General features: G+C 35.7%; 3 protein-coding genes across 4 annotated transcripts in view; all 3 read right to left on the bottom strand.

The window, feature by feature from the left end:
• Positions 1-5,816, bottom strand: part of LOC111692108 (venom carboxylesterase-6-like) — an 11,193-nt gene extending 5,377 nt beyond the window's left edge. Inside the window, exon 1 of the mRNA XM_023455847.1 lies at positions 5,647-5,816. Coding sequence (XP_023311615.1) covers positions 5,647-5,698 — 52 coding nt within the window. The 5' untranslated portion in view covers positions 5,699-5,816. The remainder of the gene's footprint in view (positions 1-5,646) is intronic.
• Positions 1,770-22,935, bottom strand: LOC108904717 (venom carboxylesterase-6). 2 transcript variants are annotated; one of them, XM_023455848.1, is made up of 9 exons: positions 22,841-22,907; positions 4,155-4,300; positions 3,708-3,807; positions 3,392-3,580; positions 2,784-3,326; positions 2,501-2,679; positions 2,284-2,437; positions 2,074-2,197; positions 1,770-2,016 (listed from the first exon to the last, which is right to left on the bottom strand). In XM_023455848.1, the coding sequence occupies exons 1-9, from the start codon at positions 22,890-22,892 to the stop codon at positions 1,836-1,838; spliced, it is 1,668 nt and encodes a 555-aa protein (XP_023311616.1). In that variant the 5' UTR covers positions 22,893-22,907; the 3' UTR covers positions 1,770-1,835. The 2 variants fall into 2 exon arrangements, with proteins under 2 accessions (XP_023311616.1, XP_018562928.1); XM_018707412.1 differs by lacking the exons at positions 1,770-2,016; positions 2,074-2,197; positions 2,284-2,437; ... (3 more) ...; positions 3,708-3,807; positions 4,155-4,300 and adding exons at positions 17,882-18,237; positions 18,298-18,421; positions 18,508-18,661; ... (3 more) ...; positions 19,918-20,017; positions 21,215-21,360 and having other exon boundaries at positions 22,841-22,935.
• On the bottom strand, positions 13,480-15,892 carry LOC108904864 (venom carboxylesterase-6-like). The gene is made up of 8 exons (XM_018707601.1): positions 15,695-15,892; positions 15,433-15,532; positions 15,106-15,294; positions 14,498-15,040; positions 14,233-14,411; positions 14,016-14,169; positions 13,806-13,929; positions 13,480-13,745 (listed from the first exon to the last, which is right to left on the bottom strand). Exons 1-8 carry the CDS (start codon positions 15,845-15,847, stop codon positions 13,562-13,564), a joined length of 1,626 nt encoding a protein of 541 aa, XP_018563117.1. The 5' UTR covers positions 15,848-15,892; the 3' UTR covers positions 13,480-13,561.

The raw sequence follows: 22,935 nt of genomic DNA, 5'->3' as shown, positions 1-22,935 counted from the left end.
TTTCTCTTTCTCTTCTCACCACTTAGATATATACGCTCCATTTAAAATTTTCATGTTATTATTATCTACTAAAACAAAGACGACTCAAATCACACGAATTGTATTCAGTTGCAAGCAAAGGTAATAACAGGCGGAAACTTGTTTGATAGACGGAGCAGTCCAGTCGTGCATGCGCGTAGTACTACAACAGAGCTAGCGGTAAATTTGAACAAACTTCACACAAAAATAATCCTAGTCCGTACCCGAAAAAATTCTGCATGGTTTTTACACAGAATTTATTTATAGAAAATATCCTATCGTATGTAAAAGTATTGAATAAATGGTGTAGGGTTATTAAAACAATATTGTGAGAGAAATTATTAAACACAGGTGGATATAATTTAATACTCAAAAGACTATCAGTATTTTTAATATACATGGCATTTCCGTTTCATCTTCGGATAAGTAGATCAGTTTTGATCTAATAACGGCATTGTGAAACATTATAAATTACTTGCAATTATACTACTCTTATCTGTAATAATGGGTAGCTCAAGAACCAGAGGCAAAAAAATTCTTTGAATTTAGTAAGCCTAGTTTTTTGATAGTTGATTATAGTAGTAATATTAATAATATACATCTTAAATTACATTGAATAGAGAATTTATTTATTTTTTATAATTTAATAAAATTGTTCAGGCTACAATTACCAAAAAAATATTGAAACATGTGTGATTCACAAGTTTTAAAGTATAAGGAAACGAATCGCATATTATTCATTTTTTGTACATGCATACATTGGGGCTGACTGACTGACATAACATTTATTTATTATGCAATATAGAATTTGTATAACGATTTTCAGCCTTAGTAAATTCATTTTATTGCCTCGGTAAGTTCGACAACTTTGATATTGTATCTGAGACACCTGTTCTCAGTTTGGGTTGACTGACCACAGTAGGTTTGTATACGCAATTGCTGTATTCAACTATCAAAAAACTAGGTTTAGTAAATTCAATTCTGTATGAGTTAATACAACAAGATAATCGTCAAACTGGAACAAAAGTCCTTGATTTCGAGTAGAGACTTCTTGGAACTTGGTTTCTACGTGAATAAAAAATTGATCTTTGAAAAAATGGTTATCATTCGCTTATCTGCTTTACCAAGACTTTTTTTATACAAATATGACTCGAGTACTTCGCCTAGAAATATATTTTTTTGTCAATTTCTTGTAATACACGCATCTTATAGAAAACAATTAAAGAAACCGGCTATCACAAATAGTTCAGTCACCTAAAATTGGTCATAAAATGAAGGATAAGTAATAGACAAACCAGTGTACTTACATCACCTTACTATAATTATTTAGTTCGTTGTTTTGTTAATTATAATCGCCAGGATAGCAATGGCTTGATTCTAAAACAGAACAAAAGTTATCGTTTCGAAAATTTAAGATGATGATGGCCTACCAAATTTTCAAAAAGTAACAGAATCGCCGCAAATTTTTTTATAAAATAAAGTAAATGCAGAAAACAAACTACAGTTCATCTTTTTCAACGAGGTTTTCATATTCCAAGAGTCCAAGCTTGCTCCAAAAGTCGATAGGGCTTACACTTTCACTCCTGTGCAGCTTCATGCCTTCTCGTCCATTCCTGGTCCATTTACAACCAAGTTAGTCAAAAAATAGTCAAAATATTACGAAAGTTATTACTTTGGGGAATTAAGTAATTTATAATATTTTGAATATTAATACATAATTAATAAAACAATTATAACAATAAGGAAAACCATGAAATCGAACTATTTTTTATCTTGCGAGGTATATTTATAATTCACATAAAGAAACTACAAGAAATCTACAGTTCATTTTTTACAGGGATTTCATTGTGCAGGAGCCCAAGCTTGCTCCAAAACTCCATTGGTGTCACGCTTTCACTCTTGTGCAGCTTCATGCTTTCTGGTCCATTTATGAACAAGTAAGTCAGCTCTTCGGATCCCGTTGGTTGCCAAACGTCTGTCCCATCGAAAGAAGGAACACTATAAAATAAACATTGATGAAGGAAACGCAATTTAACGATCGGTCTATATATTTACCCGCTACTGGCATATGAGTACAATATATTCTGGCAAGCAGTAACCAAGCGTTTATCCTGATCCGATAATGGTTTATAGTGTAATAAACCATAGAAGTAGATGCCATCTTCAGCGTGACACACACCTGTGAAAATGATAATGCTAGATTTGATTTCGTCTGTAATATTTATTCAATGCCGCTTCTTCTCTAGTAAAATGTTCAGTTCATACCTTCTATATCATCTGTTCCCATTAAGTAATATACCACTCTGTTTACACCTTCGGTGTAATTGAATATGTAGTGGTATACTGGAGATTTCGTTACATTGGCTTGCAGTCTAACTGATAATTCTGCAGGAACCGCGAACAACCTGTCAGTGATAATCTAAATGCAAATAAAGACAAAATAAAGTAAATAAATTTTGTTTCGCAAATTGAGAAAGTATACCTGTGTAAATTTCTTGAAATTCTTCTTATCGATTTTTTCTCCTGGCCCCAAATAGTAGTCTAAAACTTCCTTCGCTACTGTCTCCTTATCTGATGCGGATAGAGTATCGTTGAAATTCAATAGATAAGGAGCTATTTCTACCCACTTTTCATCTACCTCTTCCAACTGTTCCAAAAGAACTGAAGAATTATATAATTTGAATTACTTTAAACAGTTTTGTATTACCGAATCATTGCAGGGTAAAAGAAAAAAGAAAAGAAGGCTATTAAACAGCTTGACTCACATCCTGTAATAAGTAATCCTTCACCAGTAGTGTAGGCGGCAATCCAAGGCACATCGTGGACTTTACCTTCCTTCACAAGCTGGTAAGGTTCTGCGTCTAGAAAAGCGTTTGGTGATCCTTTTTCCACCACTGGTGCAAAAGGCGCGAATGGCATGATGCCGTAACCACGGAAATATTTCAACTGCTTTAGCAAGTCTTCCGCTGGTGTCTGCTTAAGGCACTTCTTCAGTTCTTCAGAGGGGCTGTCGGGACAGCCCACCAACACAGCAAGTTTCTTGGCACTCTGCAAGGCGTTCTTCTTGATTGCCCAAGGTGCTAGAGCTGAGCCGCTTTGCGACATCCCTCTGACGAATAAACCTTTCGAGAGGGGGGAGAAGTAGTGGAGGTGGACGCTGGCGGCTCCCGCTGACAAGCCCACTATGGTAACGGAGTCGGGGTTTCCCCCAAACGAGGCGATGTTGTCCCGGACCCACTTGAGTGCTAAGACTTGGTCCTTCAAGCCGTTGTTTCCGGGTATGACGTCATCTTCCGTGCTAAGGAATCCTGTAACGTTAATTGAATAAACACTGACATGGAAAGCCGAAGGCAGTGTTAAAGAATCAGCGTACCTAGAATACCAACACGGTAATTAAAAGATACAAGCACCACATCCTTTTCTAGGAACGTATTCAAATCTGAGCTTCCGCTGCCTGCCATAAAGGCACCACCATGGATTGAAACTATAACGTCAAGTGCTTTGGGATTCTTCACGGAATCTTCGGGGATGTACACGTTTAAATAGAGGCAATCTTCGGCTCCTAAAAAAATACAAACACTTTCATCAATGACCATGATATTGTAAGAAGTAAATGCTTAAAGGCATATTTCTTCGTACTTTAAGAGAAGCGGAATAAGGTTTCAAGTAACTTGGTGCTTTATACTGACCAGATAGAGTTTCATCACTGGAAAGTATTGAACCCTGGAGACATAAATAAGGAGCGTTAGCCACCCAAGTTCCTGACCAAGCTGGAATGGGTTCAGATTCCTACAAATATGTACAGAAACAATGACAGTTAAGTTCGACATTTAACACCAACTTCTTTATACATTCCAAGCTCGGGAGATCACGCTCCATATGAGGAATAATTGAAACAGATGATAAATAAAAGTAACTATGAATGTTAAAGTCTTAAATATCTGTAGTTCTTTCATATGCTCCTTCGGTATTGTATCTTAGATACACAGATGTTTATTTACGAGAAGACGAGTTTCGAGTTTTAAAAGTTTGTATAATAGAATTTATAAGAGTTGTCAAATCAGAAATAGAAGGAGATAGCAAAGTGTGAATTTTTTATTTAACAGGAAGTCATAGATGAGAATATTTTGACTTACCTCGAACCTCAGATCGCCCACTGGTGGTTTTGCGTACGGGATTCCCTCAAAAGCAGCATATGTTATGCTTTCTATTGTCTTCCAATATCCTTGAACTCTGCCCAAAGGCGTGTCAATCTCAGGCAGATCATCTTGGCTTGAACAAACTAGCATAGAGTTAAATTAAAATATATAAATTACACTGTCTTTTTTGACTGATAATAATTTACACTACAAAAACAACAACATACTTAAAAGCGTAGCATTAGAATTTTTTTAATGTGAACAATATCCATTGCTGTTATCCTTGAATTATCAATGATCACAAAACAATTTTTGTTAAGTTAACAGTTAACCATTGACCTCGCCCTCCCCACTACCCTCTACCCAAGAAGTACAAAATTAGTTAAAGAAAACGATGCTGACAAAGAAAGTGTAGCTAAAGCTGGAGAATACTTTTTTCTCAAACTTTACGACTATAATAAGAAGGAATTTATTCCTCTGAACCCTTATAGGCACCAATGCTTCATAAAATCAGTATTCAGGAATAAATTTAACATCGTTTCATTGCCTCCTACAGAAGCAGCAGCAAGACAACATTCGTCTCAAACGTATCATCAAGTGCAGCAATAAATTGGTAACAAGAAACCTGCAGATCGACGGGAATGGAAGAAAGACAAAAATGGTTTTGTCCCTCTGACTCCAAGTCCCTGCTCCAGAAGTTCTTCTTAAACTAATTTCTTGTAAATGTAAGATAGAATGTTGGGAAGCAGGTGGATGTAGAAGAGATGACGATGAAGACACTGATACGATCAGAATCACTGTGTAATAAAATCGATACAGAAAGTAGAGAAGCTACTGCGCCTGAAGAATTGATCCCACACGACTCTAAGGCTTCGTTGCCTTCAATTACCAAAAGCATCGATAAAGCGAAAGAAGTTATTGTAATTTTCATTTATCAATTCATGTGTGGATTCGACCTAGTGGGGAAACCACAGAACAAAAAGCGCGCCATGTACACCAATACCTCATGGTGGTGTGGTTTTTGCTGTAAAAGCAACGAGTAACGAGAAATTTGAAATGAGAAGCTACGTAAAATTTCTGAATATCCGCATAATTTTCCAGCTAAAGGTAATTTACAACAGGTAGTTACTGGACTATTAAAGCGTGGCTACATGATTAATTACAGAATGAATGAATGTTTATTAAAATTTTAATAGCGATTTCCTGCTAACAGTTACGTTTATCGGTTTAAATAGAGAGTACATAATTTTTTCTGATATTGTTTCTCTTTTCAACAATGTTTCTCCGATGTCTAGCAAGGGAAAACTGTATATTTTTATGTAAAGCGAACTGTTTTGCAAATTAGTTTTGTTTTAGTCACTCGCATAGTAATCATTATTTTAAAAATATATTTACTTGATTGTTAAAAAATATAAAACTAAATACAGAAAACTGTATAATACAATAAATGTTAAAGAAGTAGGCTAGGCAAATAAGTGTAGTTACTTACAGCTGTTCCCAAACGAGAGAACAAACAACAGACAACCCAATTTAGACAACATTTCGAGCTGGACTATCCTGAGACAGAAATCTGACAGATATTTATTTGTGTACCACTTATCTTGTTTATCAGAGTCACAAGGGTAGAACTGGCGTGATCGCAGTGAAACAGTAGAGGTGAACGTCATCTGCTGATAGATCAACTATGGCAATGGAGTGCGGTTGGGGGTTTCCACCAAGCGATGTTGTCCTTGGCGTATTCGAGTGCTAACAATAAGACTTGGTGTATCATGCCACTGCTGCCGGGTATGACGCAGTGGCGGCTCGTGAATAGGTGAGATCCGTGGCTTTTTTATTAAGTGGGAGAGAAAAAAAAGCCCCATTGGCAAAAACTTTTTAATTTTCAAGATGAAACGACTAAATGTATGTGGAAATTTTTAGTTGCACGTACACTCGACGCAAGATAAAGGTTTCCAATCTGAATCGTCTTTTGTTTGAAATATGACGGCTTAACCGCTTGTCTATATGGGGCGTTCCCATTAAACTCGTGTGGCAATATTTTACCGTCACATCTGACATTTTACGAGTTTTGCACAAAAATGCTTTCCTGGTAGATTGGCATTTTTAAAATGGGACTAATCCGCAAACTCTTATAGCAGACCCCGTATGCCTTTTTTATTATCTTGTTTCTATTAAAAGAGTTGCATATACATTACAATAGAAAAATCGATTCATCCTAGTTAATAAATCTTGCGAAACGTCTACTACCTACTTACGAATAGTTAGATTGAATGGATTTAAGAAAATTAAAAATTTTAATTTTTTTTTAATTTTGAAAACCCTGCAGCTCGGAAACGGCGGCCTTAAGAGCCTACGTGTGTGTAACAAAATTTACTTAATTTTAGCCACAGAATGGGCCTCTGGTTTTTTTTTACGCCATTAATGAACACTGTATAGGTGCCCGCAATGAAATCAGTTGAAGTTTCTTATAAAAGTTGTAAAGCATACAATTCTACATAAAAATGGCCTCTTGACTTTTTCTTGTACTATTAAAATTAACAGAGTTAGGGAGGCTGGAAGTTAAGGGAAGATTTCAGAAATTTAAAAAAATCATAACAAGCAGAAAAATGAATGAATTTTGTAATTTTTTTTTCAATCTACTCTAAAAAATGTAACTTTTCTTTTCAGAGAAATAGATATAATTTTTAATAAGAAAGTTATAACAATTTCAAATTTTTAATCGTTAATTTTAATGATGTAACAAAACTAAAACATTTTTTTTCTATACTATCCGATTGATTATTTAAAATAATGAAAAGTTGCCTTCTAATTTTTTTTACGTTTGTTTTTTAGACAGATACAAATTTATTTATTTTTTTATATTTTGAATTTTATTTAGCTCCTACGACACTGCCAGGACAAAGATAAAAAATCACGTTCGCTTTTTCGCACTAATGGTACCGAAGTTGTGGACGACTCGTATGCTTATGACAAAGACAGATTATTTCGTTCGCTATTGTCACTGCGCGTGCGTCAGTAAACGTGTGTTTCTTTAAATTATTTTATGCTCAATATCCATTGTTAATCTGAAAAAGGTAAATACATATTAATAAGGACTAATATTTTTTCTTTTAGCCTAAAACGGATTTAAACGGATGCAAACTAACCCTCATGTTCACCCCCAAAAATAATATTTCCGTGATAACTCGGGTTTTAATCAATATTTTGGAATGAAACAAAATGGAAATTACTTCTTATATAAAAAAAAAACATTTATGGGCTTCTATGCCAAACAGATTACAAGCCGTTATTGATTCGGATGGTGGTTGGACATATTATTAGACTGATTTGTTTTTTCATTGTTTATAAAATGATGTCAAAATAAGTAAATAAGTTCATGGGCCAGGAAATGCTTCCTTTCTGATAGATGTAAAATTTTAAAAAATCCCGTTTTTCTAAATATTTCGAGTGTACTTATTTATTTATAGAAAAACTGATGTTCATGAGCAGGATTTTCATTCTGATTTTATAACAAATAATACGTCACTTTTTGTATATTTTATTAATCCGCTCTCAAATAATAAATAGGAATAAATTTCCACGTCATTTTTTATTATGGAGATCTTCGCCAATACGCCTACTACCTACCATAACCGTCAAAAATATAAAAATAAATTTTCATAAGGTAGCCAGCCAACTTATCTATTTACATATAAAACAACGCCGCTAGTTCTTCATTTGCCTCCACTTTTAATAAAATATTTTAAAAACATAGTGAATGTTTCTATAAAACAGGTTTATTCGTCCTTTTTTTTTAAATTTGTTGCTTAAGCGCTATTATTTCATCGTATTTCTAAGTCTTAATGCGCTCAAGACACAAAAAGTTTCTTTCTACTGAGACGCTTGTTGCAGGAACTGATAAAACTAGGCAAAACAATTGGTATGTTTTTGAAAATACCATTTTAAATTACTTGTATAATATTTCTACAGTTTTTTAAACTTGAAATTACGAAATTGTTCGTCTCTGTACAAAATATAAGTTCATTTTTCAAAACATCTATTTCAAAAACGTTTGGGTACATTTGTAATAAATATTCAAACGATTTTTCGGGAAAGTTTATATATTCGGGAAACTTTGAGGAATCTACTAAAGCAAGAAAACTTAAATCAGATAAATTCCCGCAACGAGTAGGTACTTAAAGAGAAACAGGTATATTTCGAAATTAAATTTCTAATTCATCGCAACTTTTGTCTCGTTCACTTAGTAGTCCAGTAATAATTTTCGCATAATTAAAAATATTTTTAAATTTTTCTTCGTTTCTTAGCGATTTTAATTTGTTTAGAGCAATAGCTTACGTTATTACGTGTTGAAAAAGGCGTTTCAAGAGTTAAAACAATATCTTGAGATAGATTATCATACAAGTGGTATAATCTAATACTTAAAATAATATTTATCAGTATTTTTAATATGCCTATGGAATTTCCGTTACATCTTTGGATAAGTAGATCAGTTGTCACTACACAATTTTGATCTACTAACGCATGGTAAGATATTATTAATTACTTATACTACTCTTATCTGTAATAATGGTCCAAGAGCTAGAGGCAAAAAAATTTTTTGAATTTACTAAGCCTAGTTGTTTGTTAGTTGATTACAGTAGTTGGGGTGTCTACAAACCTGCTGTGGTCAGTCGAGCGAAACTGAGAACAGGTGTCCCAGGTCTCTTAATTACATTGAATAGAACAAAACTTATCGTTTTGGGAAACAAAATCATTTATAATAGGTATATAAAGTGTTATTAAAATTTAAAACGATTTAAAAAAAAAAGAAAATACGGAAAACAAACTACAGGTCGTGTTTCACAACGAGGTTTTCATATTCCAAGAGTCCGAGCTTGCTCCAAAAGTCGATAGGGGTCACACTTTCACTCCTGTGCAGCTTCATGTCTTCTGGTCCATTTATGAACAAGTATGTCAGCTCTTCAGATCCCGTTGGTTGCCAAACGTCTGTACCATCGAAAGAAGCATTACTAAAAAATTCGAATCAATGAAGGAAATAAGCCATTCAAGGAAATTTATGTTATATTTACCCGCTGCTGGCATATGAGTACAACATATTCTGGCAAGCAGTAACCAAGCGCTTATCCTGTTCCGATAATGGGTTGACGTGAAATAAACCATAGAAGTAGACGCCATCTTCACCGTGATACACACCTGTGAAAACGATGAGGGTAGATTTGTTCCCGTTTGCAATATTTATTCAGTGCCGCTTTTTCCCTAGTTAAATGTTCATTTCTTACCTTCTATTTCATCTATCCCCGTGAAGAGCTGGATCAGTTTGTTTTCACCTTCGGTGTAATTGAATATATAGAAATGTACTGGAGATTTCGTTACATTGGATTGTAGTTTAAGTGATAATTCTGCAGGAACAGCGAACAACCTGTCGGTGCTCATCTAAATGCAAATAAAAACAAAATAAAGTACCTAAATGAATTTTGTTTTACGAAAATATACCTGTGTGAATTTCTTGAAATTCTTCTTATCGATTTTTTCTCCTGCTCCCAAATAGTAGTCTAAAACTTCCTTCGCTACTGTTTCCCTCTCCGATACAGGTAACGTCTCGTTGCAATCTAGCACATAGGGAGCTATTTCTACCCACTTTTCGTCTATCTCTTCCAACTTTTGCCAAAAAACTGAAGAATTATATAATCTGGATTACTTTACACAGTTTTGTATTACCGAATCATTGCAGGGAATAAGAAAAAAGAAAGAAAGGCTACTATACAGCCTGACTCACATCCTGTAAGAAGCAATCCTTCGCCGGTAGTGTAAGAGGTAATCCAAGGCACATCGTGGACTTTACCTTCCTTCAAAAGCTGGTAAGGTTCCGCGTCTAGAAAAGTGTTTGTTGATCCTTTTTCCACCACTGGTGCAAAAGGCGCGAATGGCACGATGTCGTAACCATAGAAATATTTCAACTGCTTCAGCAAATCTTGTGCAGGTCTCTGCTTAAGACACTTCTTCAGTTCTTCCGAGGGGCTGTCAGGACAGCCCAACAACACAGCAAGCTTCTTAGCGCGTTGCAAAGCATTCTTCTTTATTACCCATGGTCCTAGGGCTGTGCCGCTGTGCGACATCCCTCTGACGAATAAACCTTTCGAGAGGGGGGAGAAGTAGTGGAGGTGGACGCTGGCTCCCCCCGCTGATGCGCCTACTATAGTGACGGAGTGGGGGTTTCCCCCAAACGAAGCGATGTTGTCGCGGACCCACTTGATTGCTAAGACTTGGTCCTTCAGGCCGTTATTTCCGGGTATGACGTCATCTTCTGTGCTAAGGAATCCTGGAACGTTAATTGAATAAACACTGAAATGGGAAGCCTAATGAGTAACAGCATACCTAGAATACCAAGACGATAATTAAGAGATACAAGCACGACCTCCTTTTCTAGGAACGTATTCAAATCCGCGTGTCCGCTGCCTACCATAAAGGCGCCTCCATGGATTGAAACTATAACGTCGAGGGCCTTGGGGTTCTTCACGGAATCTTCGGGGATGTACACGTTTAAGTAGAGGCAATCTTCGTCTCCTAAAAAAATACAAACACTTTCATCAATGACGATGATATTGTAAGAAGTAAATGCTTAAAGGCATATAAGAATAATATTTCTTCGTACTTTAAGAGAAGCGTAATTAGGTTTCAAGTTGCTTGGTGATGTATACTGACCAGATAGATCTTCAGAAGTGGAAAGTATTTGACCTTGGAGACATATATGTGGAGCGTTGGCCACCCAAGTGCCTGACCAAGCTGTAATAGGTTGAGGTTCCTAAAAATATGTAAAGAAACAATGACGGTTAATTTCGACATTTAACACAAACTTCTTCATACATTCCAAACTCGGGAAGTCACGCTGCATTTGAGGAATAATTGAAAAAGTCATAGATGAGAATATTTTGACTTACTTCGAACCTCAGATCGCCCACTGGTGGTGTTGCGTACGGGATTCCCTCAAAAGCAGCATAAGTTATGCCTTCTAATGTCTTCCAATATCCCCGAACTCTGCCCAAAGGCGTGTCTATCTCTGGCAGATCATCCTGACTTGAACAAACTGGCATCGAGTTAAATTTAAATATATAAATTAAACTGTCTTTTTTGACTGATTTGGAAAAAAAATTACCAAAAGTTGTTACTTTTAATGAGTTTATGTGATTAAAATTATTATCGGAACACCCTGAAGAATTTTATGTAAAGCAAACTGATTTTTGCAAATTATTTTGTTTTGGTCACTCCTATAGTGATCATTATTTTAAAAATATACTTAATTGTTAAAAAATATAAAAATAAATACAGAAAAATATATAATATAATAAATCTAGGCTAGGCAAGTAAGTGTAGTTACTTACAGCTGCTCCCAAACGAGAGAACAAGCAACATACACTCCAATTTAGATAACATTTCGAGATGGACTATCCTGAGACAGAAAACTGACAGGTATATATACCTACAAATTATCTTGTTTATCACAGTTACAAGGGTAGAACTGACGTGATCGGAGTGAAATAGTGGAGGTGGACGTCACCAGGGCCGTCTTTGCGCAAAGGCCTAATAGGCTCAAGCTTAGGGCCCCGGGCATGTTGGGGGCCCCGACATTAGAATCAATGGCGAAGAAAAATTATTTATTCCAATATATTGCCGATGAAATCTTTCAAGAAAAGGCCTTAATACCATTTAATAGTAAAAAAGGTTCAGAAGTTTCTTGTATCAATATTGTTAAACCTAATGCTGTATCTCATGAAAAATTCTCATCAGCAATCACTAAAAAATTGACTTACCTTCTTCAATAAATTGTACGTCACAAATATTTGAACAGCTTGAGTCGCTTTATTCACAACCTTACAAAAGTCTGATATCTTTTGTAGCTTAGCTATTTTTTTCTCTTTCTCTTCTCACCACTTAGATATATACGCTCCATTTAAAATTTTCATGTTATTATTATCTACTAAAACAAAGACGACTCAAATCACACGAATTGTATTCAGTTGCAAGCAAAGGTAATAACAGGCGGAAGCTTGTTTTATAGACGGAGCAGTCCAGTCGTGCATGCGCGTAGTACTACAACAGAGCTAGCGGTAAATTTGAACAAACTTCACACAAAAATAATCCTAGTCCGTACCCGAAAAAATTCTGCATGGTTTTTACACAGAATTTATTTATAGAAAATATCCTATCGTATGTAAAAGTATTGAATAAATGGTGTAGGGTTATTAAAACAATATTGTGAGAGAAATTATTAAACACAGGTGGATATAATTTAATACTCAAAAGACTATCAGTATTTTTAATATACATGGCATTTCCGTTTCATCTTCGGATAAGTAGATCAGTTTTGATCTAATAACGGCATTGTGAAACATTATAAATTACTTGCAATTATACTACTCTTATCTGTAATAATGGGTAGCTCAAGAACCAGAGGCAAAAAAATTCTTTGAATTTAGTAAGCCTAGTTTTTTGATAGTTGATTATAGTAGTAATATTAATAATATACATCTTAAATTACATTGAATAGAGAATTTATTTATTTTTTATAATTTAATAAAATTGTTCAGGCTACAATTACGAAAAAAATATTGAAACATGTGTGATTCACAAGTTTTAAAGTATAAGGAAACGAATCGCATATTATTCATTTTTTGTACATGCATACATTGGGGCTGACTGACTGACATAACATTTATTTATTATGCAATATAGAATTTGTATAACGATTTTCAGCCTTAGTAAATTCATTTTATTGCCTCGGTAAGTCCGACAACTTTGATATTGTATCTGAGACACCTGTTCTCAGTTTGGGTTGACTGACCACAGTAGGTTTGTATACGCAATTGCTGTATTCAACTATCAAAAAACTAGGTTTAGTAAATTCAATTCTGTATGAGTTAATACAACAAGATAATCGTCAAACTGGAACAAAAGTCCTTGATTTCGAGTAGAGACTTCTTGGAACTTGGTTTCTACGTGAATAAAAAATTGATCTTTGAAAAAATGGTTATCATTCGCTTATCTGCTTTACCAAGACTTTTTTTATACAAATATGACTCGAGTACTTCGCCTAGAAATATATTTTTTTGTCAATTTCTTGTAATACACGCATCTTATAGAAAACAATTAAAGAAAAAAATTGTTCAGTCACTTAAAGTTGGTCATAAAATGGAGGATGAGTATAGACAAACCGGTCAACTTATATCAGGTTAGTATAATTATTTAGTTCGTTATTTTGTTAATTATAATCGTCGGATTGGTTTGATTCTAAAACAGAATAAAAGTTGTCGTTTTGGGAATCAGAATCGTTTATGGTATTTTATACATATATAAAATATTATTAAAATTTAAGATGATTATAAAACAAAGACAATACGGAAAACAAACTACAGTTCATGTTTTACAACGAGGTTTTCATATTCCAAGAGTCCAAGCTTGCTCCAAAAGTCGATAGGGGTCACACTTTCACTTCTGTGCAGCTTCATGTCTTCTGGTCCATTTATGAACAAGTATGTCAGCTTTTCAGATCCCGTTGATTGCCAACCGTCTGTACCATCGAAAGAAGCATTACTAAAAAATTGGAATTAACAAAGGAAATAGGTCATTCAAGGAAATATATGTTGTTTTTACCCGCTGCTGGCATATGAGTACAACATATTTTGGCAGGCAGTAACCAAGCGCTTATCCTGTTCCGATAACGGTTTTATATGTAGTAAACCATAGAAGTACATGCAATCTTCAGTGTGATACACACCTGTGAAAATAATGATGTTAGATTTGATTTCGTTTGTAATATTTATTCAGTGCCGCTTCTTCCCCAGTTAAATGTTTAATTCTTACCTTCTATTTCATCTATCCCAGTTAAGAGTTGTATCGCTTTGTTTTCACCGTCGGTGTAATTGAATATGTACAGATGTACTGGAGATTTCGTCACCTTGGCTTGCAGTTTAGCGGACAGTTCTGCAGAAACAGAGAACAACCTGTCACTGAGCATCTAAATGCAAATAAAAATAAAATGAAGTAAATAAATTCTGTTTCACAAATTGAGAAAATATACCTGTGTAAATTTTTTGTAATTATCTTTACTGATTTTTTCTCCTGGTCCCAAATAGTAGTCTAAAACTTCCTTCGCTACTGTTTCCCTCTCCGATACAGGTAAAGTCTCGTTGCAAATTAGCAGATAAGGAGCTATTTCTACCCACTTTTCGTCTACCTCTTCCAATTTTTCCCAATAATCTGAAGAATTATATAATTTGAATTACTTTGGACAGTTTTGTATTACCGAATCATTGCAGGGTATAAGAAAAAAGAAAGAGACTCACATCCTGTAAGAAGCAATCCTTCACCGGTAGTGAAGGAGGTTATCCAAGGCACATCGTGGACTTTACCTTCCTTCAAAAGCTGGTAAGGTTCCGCGTCTAGAAAAGCGTTTGTTGACCCTTTTTCCACCACTGGTGCAAAAGGCGAGAATGGCATGCTGTCGTAACCATAGAAATACTTCAACTGCTTCAGCAAATCTTGTGCAGGTCTCTGCTTAAGGCACTTCTTCAGTTCTTCCGAGGGGCTGTCTAGACAGCCCACCAACACAGCAAGTTTCTTAGCGGCTTGAAAAGGATTCCTCCTTATTGCCCACGGTCCCAGGGCTGTGCCGCTGTGCGACATCCCTCTGATGAATAAACCTTCCGAGAGGGGGGAGAAGTAGTGGAGGTGGACGCTGCCGGCTCCCGCTGACAAGCCCACTATAGTAACGGAGTCGGGGTTTCCTCCAAACGAAGCGATGTTGTCCCGGACCCACTTGAGTGCTAGGACTTGGTCCTTCATGCCGTTATTTCCGGGTATGACGTCATCTTCCGTGCTAAGGAATCCTGTAACGTTAATTGAATAAACACTGACATGGGAAACCGAAGGCAGTGTTAAAGAAACAGCGTACCTAGAATACCAAGACGGTAATTAAAAGATACAAGCACGACCTCCTTTTCTAAGAACGTATTCAAATCCCAGTGTCCGCTGCCTCCCATAAAGGCACCACCATGGATCGAAACTATTACGTCAAGGGCCTTGGGGTTCTTCACGGAATCTTCAGGGATGTACACGTTTAAGTAGAGGCAATCTTCGTCTCCTAGAAAGATAGAAACACTTTCATCAATGACGATGATATTGTAAGAAGTAAATACTTAAAGGCATATAAAAATAATATTTCTTCGTACTTTAAGAGAAGCGGAATTAGGTTTCAAGTTACTTGGTGCTTTATACTGACCAGATAGATCTTCAGAAGTGGAAAGTATTTGACCTTGGAGACATATATGTGGAGCGTTGGCCACCCAAGTTCCTGACCAAGCTGTAATAGGTTCAGGTTCCTACAAATGTGTAAAGAAGCAATGACGGTTAATTTCGACATTTAACACAAACTTCTTCATACATTACAAACACGGGAAATCACGCTACATTTGAGGAATAATTGAAAAACAGAATAAAAGTAACAATGAATGTAAGTCCTAGATGAGAATATTTTGACTTACCTCGAACCTCAGATCGCCCACTGGTGGTTTTGCGTACGGGATTCCCTCAAAGGCAGCATAAGTTATGCCTTCTAATGTCTTCCAATATCCTTGAACTCTTCCTAATAGCGTGTCTATCTCTGGCAGATCATCCTGACTTGAACAAACTAGCATCGAGTTAAATTTGAATATATAAATTAAACTGTGGTTTTTGACTGATAATAATGTACAATACAAACTACAAAGCGGGGCATTAGTATCTTTTTAATGTGAACAATATTCATTACTGTTATTCTTGAACGACTTATCAATTATCACGAAACAATGTCTGTTTCCCAACGACTTGCGATTACATTACAGCCACTTGTAATAATTTAATTAATAAGTATTTTTTTCTGAAGTAAATTTTACAGCGAGAGTTGAAAATTTATAAAAAATGTATTTTTTCTCGAGCAGAAAATGCTGCTTTATCTACAGGGTGTCCTAGAAATAAATGCCAAAATGTTAAATCATACATTTAAATCAACAAGAGCGACAACTTTTATCTGATACTTACTTTCGAAAACCTCTTGGATTTGACATAACGTAGTTTTTTAAAAGTTTAAATTTTTGTTACACACAACAATACCATACGTCGAACACTTAGTTGTGGGTAAGTAGTAGCAAAAGGAAGCAGAAAAATAGGAGCTAATTAGGTCGTTCAAGATTTTGCTACTTAAAAAAAATATTAAACGAAAGTTTTTAATCTATACTAATATTATAAAGAGGAAAGATTTGTATTTTTGTATGTATGTACGTTTGTTACGAATAAACTCAAAAACTACTGGACGGATTTCGATAATTCTTTCACCATTAGAATGCTACATTATCTCTGAGTAACATAGGCTATATTTTTTATATCCCAAAATGTTTAAAGTTGTCAGTTGTTTACCAGTTACAGCTTGTCAAAGTTCAATTTTTTTATTTTTCCTTTTAAATAACTTATTTAATTCAAATTCTAGATCTAGATTAGGCAAAGAACTGTAGTTACTTACAGCTGTTCCCAAACGAGAGAACAAACAACACACAACCCAATTTAGACAACATTTCGAGCTGGACTATCCTGAGTCGGAAATCCGACAGATATATATACATATATATATCTACCACTTATCTTGTTTATCACAGTCACAAGGGTAGAACTGACGTGATCGGAGTGAAATAGTGGAGGTGGACGCTATCGTCACCTGCTGATAGGCCAACTCGAGGGCTAAGATTTGATTTATCATGCCAATGTTGCCGGGTATGACGATGACGTCGTCTTCCATCTTAAAGACTCCGTTCTTAAAGAACGCTGATTGAATCACTAACTTTAAAACTAAAGGCGATAACTTAGACCAATACAAAACGCCGTGTGTGGTTTTAGATCTATTCGCATATTTCCGCCGATAAAAATGTGAAGAAGGTGTCCTTCGAAAAATGGCCTTCAGTTTGTCAATTATCTCTACCTCTGGCTGATCCTGTTCATTGAACTTTCAAGCTCAAATACTGGAATTGCGTAACCAAAATTAAAAATTAGGCGCTCTAGAAAAATACTATATCCAATAAAATCTGATTTTTGGTACCGTTGCTTTTAGGAGTTTCACAAATTTCACGTTGTCATGAAATAAATAAGGGAAATCGTAATTACACAAGTGGATAAAGTCTAAAACTTAAAAAGATCATCTATCAGTATACTCATATCTTATCTTATAATAGTCCAAGGGCCAGTGGCAAAAAATTGCTTGAATTTACTATGCCCAGTTTTTTGATAGTTGCTGCTTGAACTTTTTCATTTAACCAAGTGATAATTAAAGTGTTTCATAAGACCCATTGGTCATCGAACAGCTGTTAATGGTTCACCTTAAACCATCAGCAGCTTTTTGTAATCTATTGGGTACCTATGAAATACATTTTACTGTTAGTGTGTTTTATAACGTTTAAATTTACCGCCATTATAGTGCAGCGACATCTGTAAGACAGTAAAATTAAAATTTACTCTAATTGTGTTTTCCCATGCAGTTTTCTGAATTATTTTGTGGTCCATGGTTTCCGAGCTTGTTTTTGTTCCACCTGCTACAGATGGCGCACTTTACCGCTGCTGCCGATACAAGGCAGAATAAAATCCTATTAATGTTAGTCATAGATGAGAATATTTTGACCCACCTCAATAATAATAATAAATAATAGTAATATTTAATAATAGTCTTTATTTAAAAGTATAGATATTGATTACAGGCGAAGTCTAACTATTCTACTATAATATTAATAAAACAATTATTATAACAATAAGCAAAGCGATGAAATCAAGTATTTTTTATCTCGTTAGATATTTTTATAGTTCATATATGTAACTATAAATCTACAGTTTATTTTTTACATTAAGGTTTTAATTGTGCAGGAGACCAAGCCTGCTCCAAAACTTAATTGGTGTCAATCCTTCATTCCTGTGCAGCTTCATGTCTCCTGGTCCATTTATGAACAAGTATGTCAGCCCTTCAGATCCTGTTGGTTGCCAAACGTCTGTCCCATCGAAAGAAGGATTACTAAAAAATTGGAATTAGTGAAGGAAATAAGTCATTCATGGAAATTTATGTTATATTTACCAGCTGCTGGCATATGAGTACAATATATTCTGGCAAGCAGTAACCAAGCCTTTATCCTGATCCGATAATGGTTTAAACTGTAATAAACCATAAAAGTAGATGCCATCTTCACCGTGACACGCACCTATGAGAATGATTATGCTAGATTTGATTTTGTTTGTAATATTTATTCAATGCCGCTTCTTCCCTAGGGAAAAGTTCAGTTCTTACCTTCTATATCATCTGTTCCCATTAAGTAATATACCACTCTGTTTACACCTTCGGTATAATTGAATATGTAGTGATATACTGGAGATTTCGTTACACTGGCTTGCAGTCTAACTGATAATTCTGCAGGAACCGCGAACAACCTGTCAGTGATAATCTAAATGCAAGTAAAAACAAAATAAAGTAAATAAATTTTGTTTCGCAAATTGAGAAAATGTGTTTACCTGTGTAAATTTCTTGAAATTCTTCTTATCGATTTTTTCTCCTGGTCCCAAATAGTAGTCTAAAACTTCCTTCGCTACTGTCTCCTTATCTGATGCGGATAGAGTATCGTTGCAATTCAATAGATAGGGAGCTATTTCTACCCACTTTTCATCTACCTCTTCCAACTGTTCCAAAAGAACTGAAGAATTATATAATTTGAATTACTTTAAACAGTTTTGTATTACCGAATCATTGCAGGATATAAGAAAAAATAAAGAGACTCACATCCTGTAACAAGCAATCCTTCACCAGTAGTGTAGGCGGCAATCCAAGGCACATCGTGGACTTTACCTTCAATCATGAGCTGGAAAGGATCTGTATCTAGGAAAGCGTTTGGTGATCTTTTTTCCACCACTGGTGCAAAAGGCGCGAATGGCATGATGCCGTAACCACGGAAATATTTCAACTGCTTCAGCAAGTCTTCCGCTGGTGTCTGCTTAAAGCACTTCTTCAGTTCTTCAGAGGGGCTGTCGGGACAGCCCACCAACACAGCAAGTTTCTTGGCACTCTGCAAGGCGTTCTTCCTGATTGCCCAAGGTGCTAGAGCTGAGCCGCTTTGCGACATCCCTCTGGCGAATAAACCTTTCGAGAGGGGGGAGAAGTAGTGGAGGTGGACGCTGGCGCCTCCCGCTGACAAGCCCACTATGGTAACGGAGTCGGGGTTTCCCCCAAACGAGGCGATGTTGTCCCGGACCCACTTGAGTGCTAAGACTTGGTCCTTCAAGCCGTTGTTTCCGGGTATGACGTCATCTTCCGTGCTAAGGAATCCTGTAACGTTAATTGAATAAACACTGACATGGGAAGCCGAAGGCAGTGGTAAAGAAACAACGTACCTAGAATACCAACACGGTAATTAAAAGATACAAGCACGACATCCTTTTCTAGGAACGTATTCAAATCTGAGCTTCCGCTGCCTGCCATAAAGGCACCTCCGTGGATTGAAACTATAACGTCAAGGGCTTTGGGATTCTTCACGGAATCTTCGGGGATGTACACGTTTAAATAGAGGCAATCTTCGGCTCCTAAAAAAATACAAACACTTTCATCAATGACCATGATATTGTAAGAAGTAAATGCTTAAAGGCATATTTCTTCGTACTTTAAGAGAAGCGGAATAAGGTTTCAAGTAACTTGGTGCTTTATACTGACCAGATAGAGTTTCATCACTGGAAAGTATTTGACCTTGGAGACATGAATAAGGAGCGTTGGCCACCAAAGTTTCTGACCAAGCTGGAATGGGTTCAGGTTCCTACAAATATGTAAAGAAGCAATGACGGTTAATTTCGACATTTAACAGCAACCTCTTCATACATTCCAAACTCACGCTACATTTGAGGAATAATTGAACAACGGATGATAAATAAAAGTAACAATGAATGTAAGTGTTAAATATCTGTAGTTCTTTCATATGCTCCGTGGGTATCTTAGATACACAGATGTTTATTTACTGTTGTTTTTCGAGAAGAGGAGTGTCGAGTTTGATACAGGGTGTCCCGAAATTAATGCAACAAAATTTGGTCATAGATTCTTAAGACCAATTCAGAGGACCCGTATCTTTTCTTTTTGCCAACTGGCCCCTTCTTTCGGAGTTACATCCCCCTGAAATCTGCCCATAAGAAGTCTTTTTTATATCTCAAAACCATGTTGTACGAGAATCACTAAATTTGGTACACAGGGGTTTTATGACATGTGGAATCTCACAGTGCTACGCTTTTTGGCGAGAAACCACCTTAAGACACTTTTTCGTGGGCCCCCTTGTCTTTGGAACCAGAAAAATTTGGTCGCAAATTTGATTTTATTAAAAATTATTAGTTAGCTAGAAAGCCATTGAATTTAGAAACTTTTTATCTCTTGATATTTGTTTCGTAAAACATTGCGTTTTTGAGGAAAATGACGAGTGACGACATGCATTCGATTACATTTTGACATTTTTCTCGAAAACATTGCGATTTACGAAAAAAGTTTTAAGGGACAAAAAAGTTTCTAAATTTAATGGCTTTCTAGCGGACTAATAATTTTTATGAAATTTAAATATGCTACCATTTTTTTTTGGTTCTAAGATGAAAAATTGTCTTACGGGGGTTCCCCGCCAAAAAGCGTAGCGCCAACAGATTCCACAGTTCACAAAACCCCTTTGTACCAAATTCAATGATTCTCGTACAAACAGGGTTCTGAGATATAAAAAAGATTATTCTTATTGGCGGATTTCAGGGGGCTGTAACCCCGAGAGAGGGGGCCACTTGGCAAAAATAAAAAATACTGATCCCCTACATTTGTTTTAAGAATCTGTGACCAAATTGTGTTGCATTAATTTCCGGACACCCTGTATATAAAAAGTTTGTATATTAGAATTTATGAGAGTTGTCAAATCAGAAATAGAACGAAATAGCAAAGTGTGGCTCTTTTATTTTAACAGTAAGTCATAGATGAGAATATTTTGACTTACCTCGAACTTCAGATCGTCCACTGGTGGTTTTGCGTACGGGATTCCCTCAAAAGCAGCATAAGTTATGCTTTGTATTGTCTTCCAATATCCTTGAACTCTGCCCAAAGGTGTGTCTATCTCAGGCAGATCATCCTGGCTTGAACAAACTAGCATCGAGTTAAATTAAAATATATAAATTACACTGTATTTTTTTACCGATAATAATTTACACTACAAAAACAACATACTTAAAAGCGGAGCATTAGTATTTGTTTAATGTGAACAATATCCATTGCTGTTATCCTTGAACGACTAATTATCAATGATCACAAAACAATTTCTGTTAAGTAAACCATTGACCTCGCCCTCCCCACTACCCCCTACCCAAAAAGTTATAAAATTAGTTAAAGAAAAAGATGCTGACAAAGAAAGTGTAGCTAAAGCTGGAGAATACTTTCCTCTCAAACTTTACGACTATAATAAGAAGGAATTTATACCTCTGAACACTTATAGGCACCAATGCTTCATAAAATCAGTATTCAGGAATAAATTTAACATCGTTTCATTGCCTCCTACAGAAGCAGCAGCAAGACAACATTCGTCTCGAACGTATCCTCAGGTGCAGCAATGGATCGGTAACAAGAAACCTGCAGATCGAAGGGGATGGAAGAAAGACAAAAATAGTTTTGTCCCTCTGACTCCGAGTCCCTGCTCCAGAAGTTCTTCTTAAACTAATTTCTTGTAAATGTAAGATAGAATGTTGGGAAGCATGTGGATGTAGAAGAGATGACGATGAAGACACTGATACGATCTTAGAATCACTGTGTAATAAAATCGATACAGAAAATAGAGAAGCTACTGCGCCTGAAGAATTGATCCCACACGACTCTGACGCTTCGTTGCCTTCAGCTACCAAAAACATCGATAAAGCGAAAGAAGTTATCGTAATTTTCATTTATCAATTAACGTGTGAATTCAACCTAGTGGGGAAACCACAGAACAAAAAGCGCGCCATGTACACTAATACCTCATGGTGGTGTGGAAATGGGTACCTATTACTTTTCACTGCACGTTAAATAGTGACCTTTGTTAGTATCCTATCCAAAACGGATCGGTTTTATGGAAAAAAAATGGTTAGAACCTATTTTGTAGCAAATTTCCTGGGCTTTAATTTGTTACATAACTATTTTTGCTATAAAAGCAACGAGTAACGAGAAATTTGAAATGAGAAGCCCACAGTACGTAAAATTGCTGAATATCAAAACTTCCCCATAATTTTCCAGCTAAAGGTAATTTACAGCAGGTAATTACTGGACTATTAAAGCGTGACTACATGATTAATTACAGAATGAATGAATGTTTAAAAAAATTTTAATAGCGATTTCCTGAATAGAGAGTACATAATTTTTTCCGATATTGTTTCTCTTTTCAACGATATTTCTGCGATGTCTAGCAAGGGAAAACTGTATATTTTTATGTAAAGCGAACTGTTTGGCAAATTAGTTTTGTTTTATTCACTCGCATAGTAATCATTATTTTAAAAATATATTTACTTGATTGTTAAAAAATATAAAACTAAATACAGAAAACTGTATAATACAATAAATGTTAAAGAAGTAGGCTAGGTAAATAATTGTAGTTACTTACAGCTGTTCCCAAAGGAGAGAACAAACAACAGACAACCCAATTTAGACAACATTTCGATTTGGACTATCCTGACAGAAATCTGACAGGTATATATA

Source organism: Anoplophora glabripennis, unplaced genomic scaffold (assembly GCF_000390285.2).
Source record: "Anoplophora glabripennis isolate ALB-LARVAE unplaced genomic scaffold, Agla_2.0 scaffold1, whole genome shotgun sequence".
NCBI lineage: Eukaryota > Metazoa > Arthropoda > Insecta > Coleoptera > Cerambycidae > Anoplophora > Anoplophora glabripennis.
Note: the sequence above shows the minus strand (reverse complement) of the source record. Positions and strands in the feature narration are given on the sequence as shown.

Excerpts from the sequence above, each read along its gene's own strand:
- LOC108904864 (XM_018707601.1), bottom strand. The coding sequence starts at position 15,847 with ATGCTAGTTTGTTCAAGTCAGGATGATCTGCCAGAGATAGACACGCTA. Across the intron at positions 13,930-14,015 it reads TGGGATAGATGAAATAGAAG|GTGTGTATCACACTGAAGAT; the intron begins GTAAGAATTAAA and ends TTATTTTCACAG. Across the intron at positions 13,746-13,805 it reads TACTCATATGCCAGCAGCGG|TAATGCTTCTTTCGATGGTA; the intron begins GTAAAAACAACA and ends CCAATTTTTTAG.
- LOC108904717 (XM_023455848.1), bottom strand. The coding sequence starts at position 22,892 with ATGTTGTCTAAATTGGGTTGTCTGTTGTTTGTTCTCTCCTTTGGGAAC. Across the intron at positions 4,301-22,840 it reads TCTCTCCTTTGGGAACAGCT|TTTGTTCAAGCCAAGATGAT; the intron begins GTAAGTAACTAC and ends ACTCTATGCTAG. Across the intron at positions 2,438-2,500 it reads ATTTCAAGAAATTTACACAG|ATTATCACTGACAGGTTGTT; the intron begins GTATACTTTCTC and ends ATTTGCATTTAG.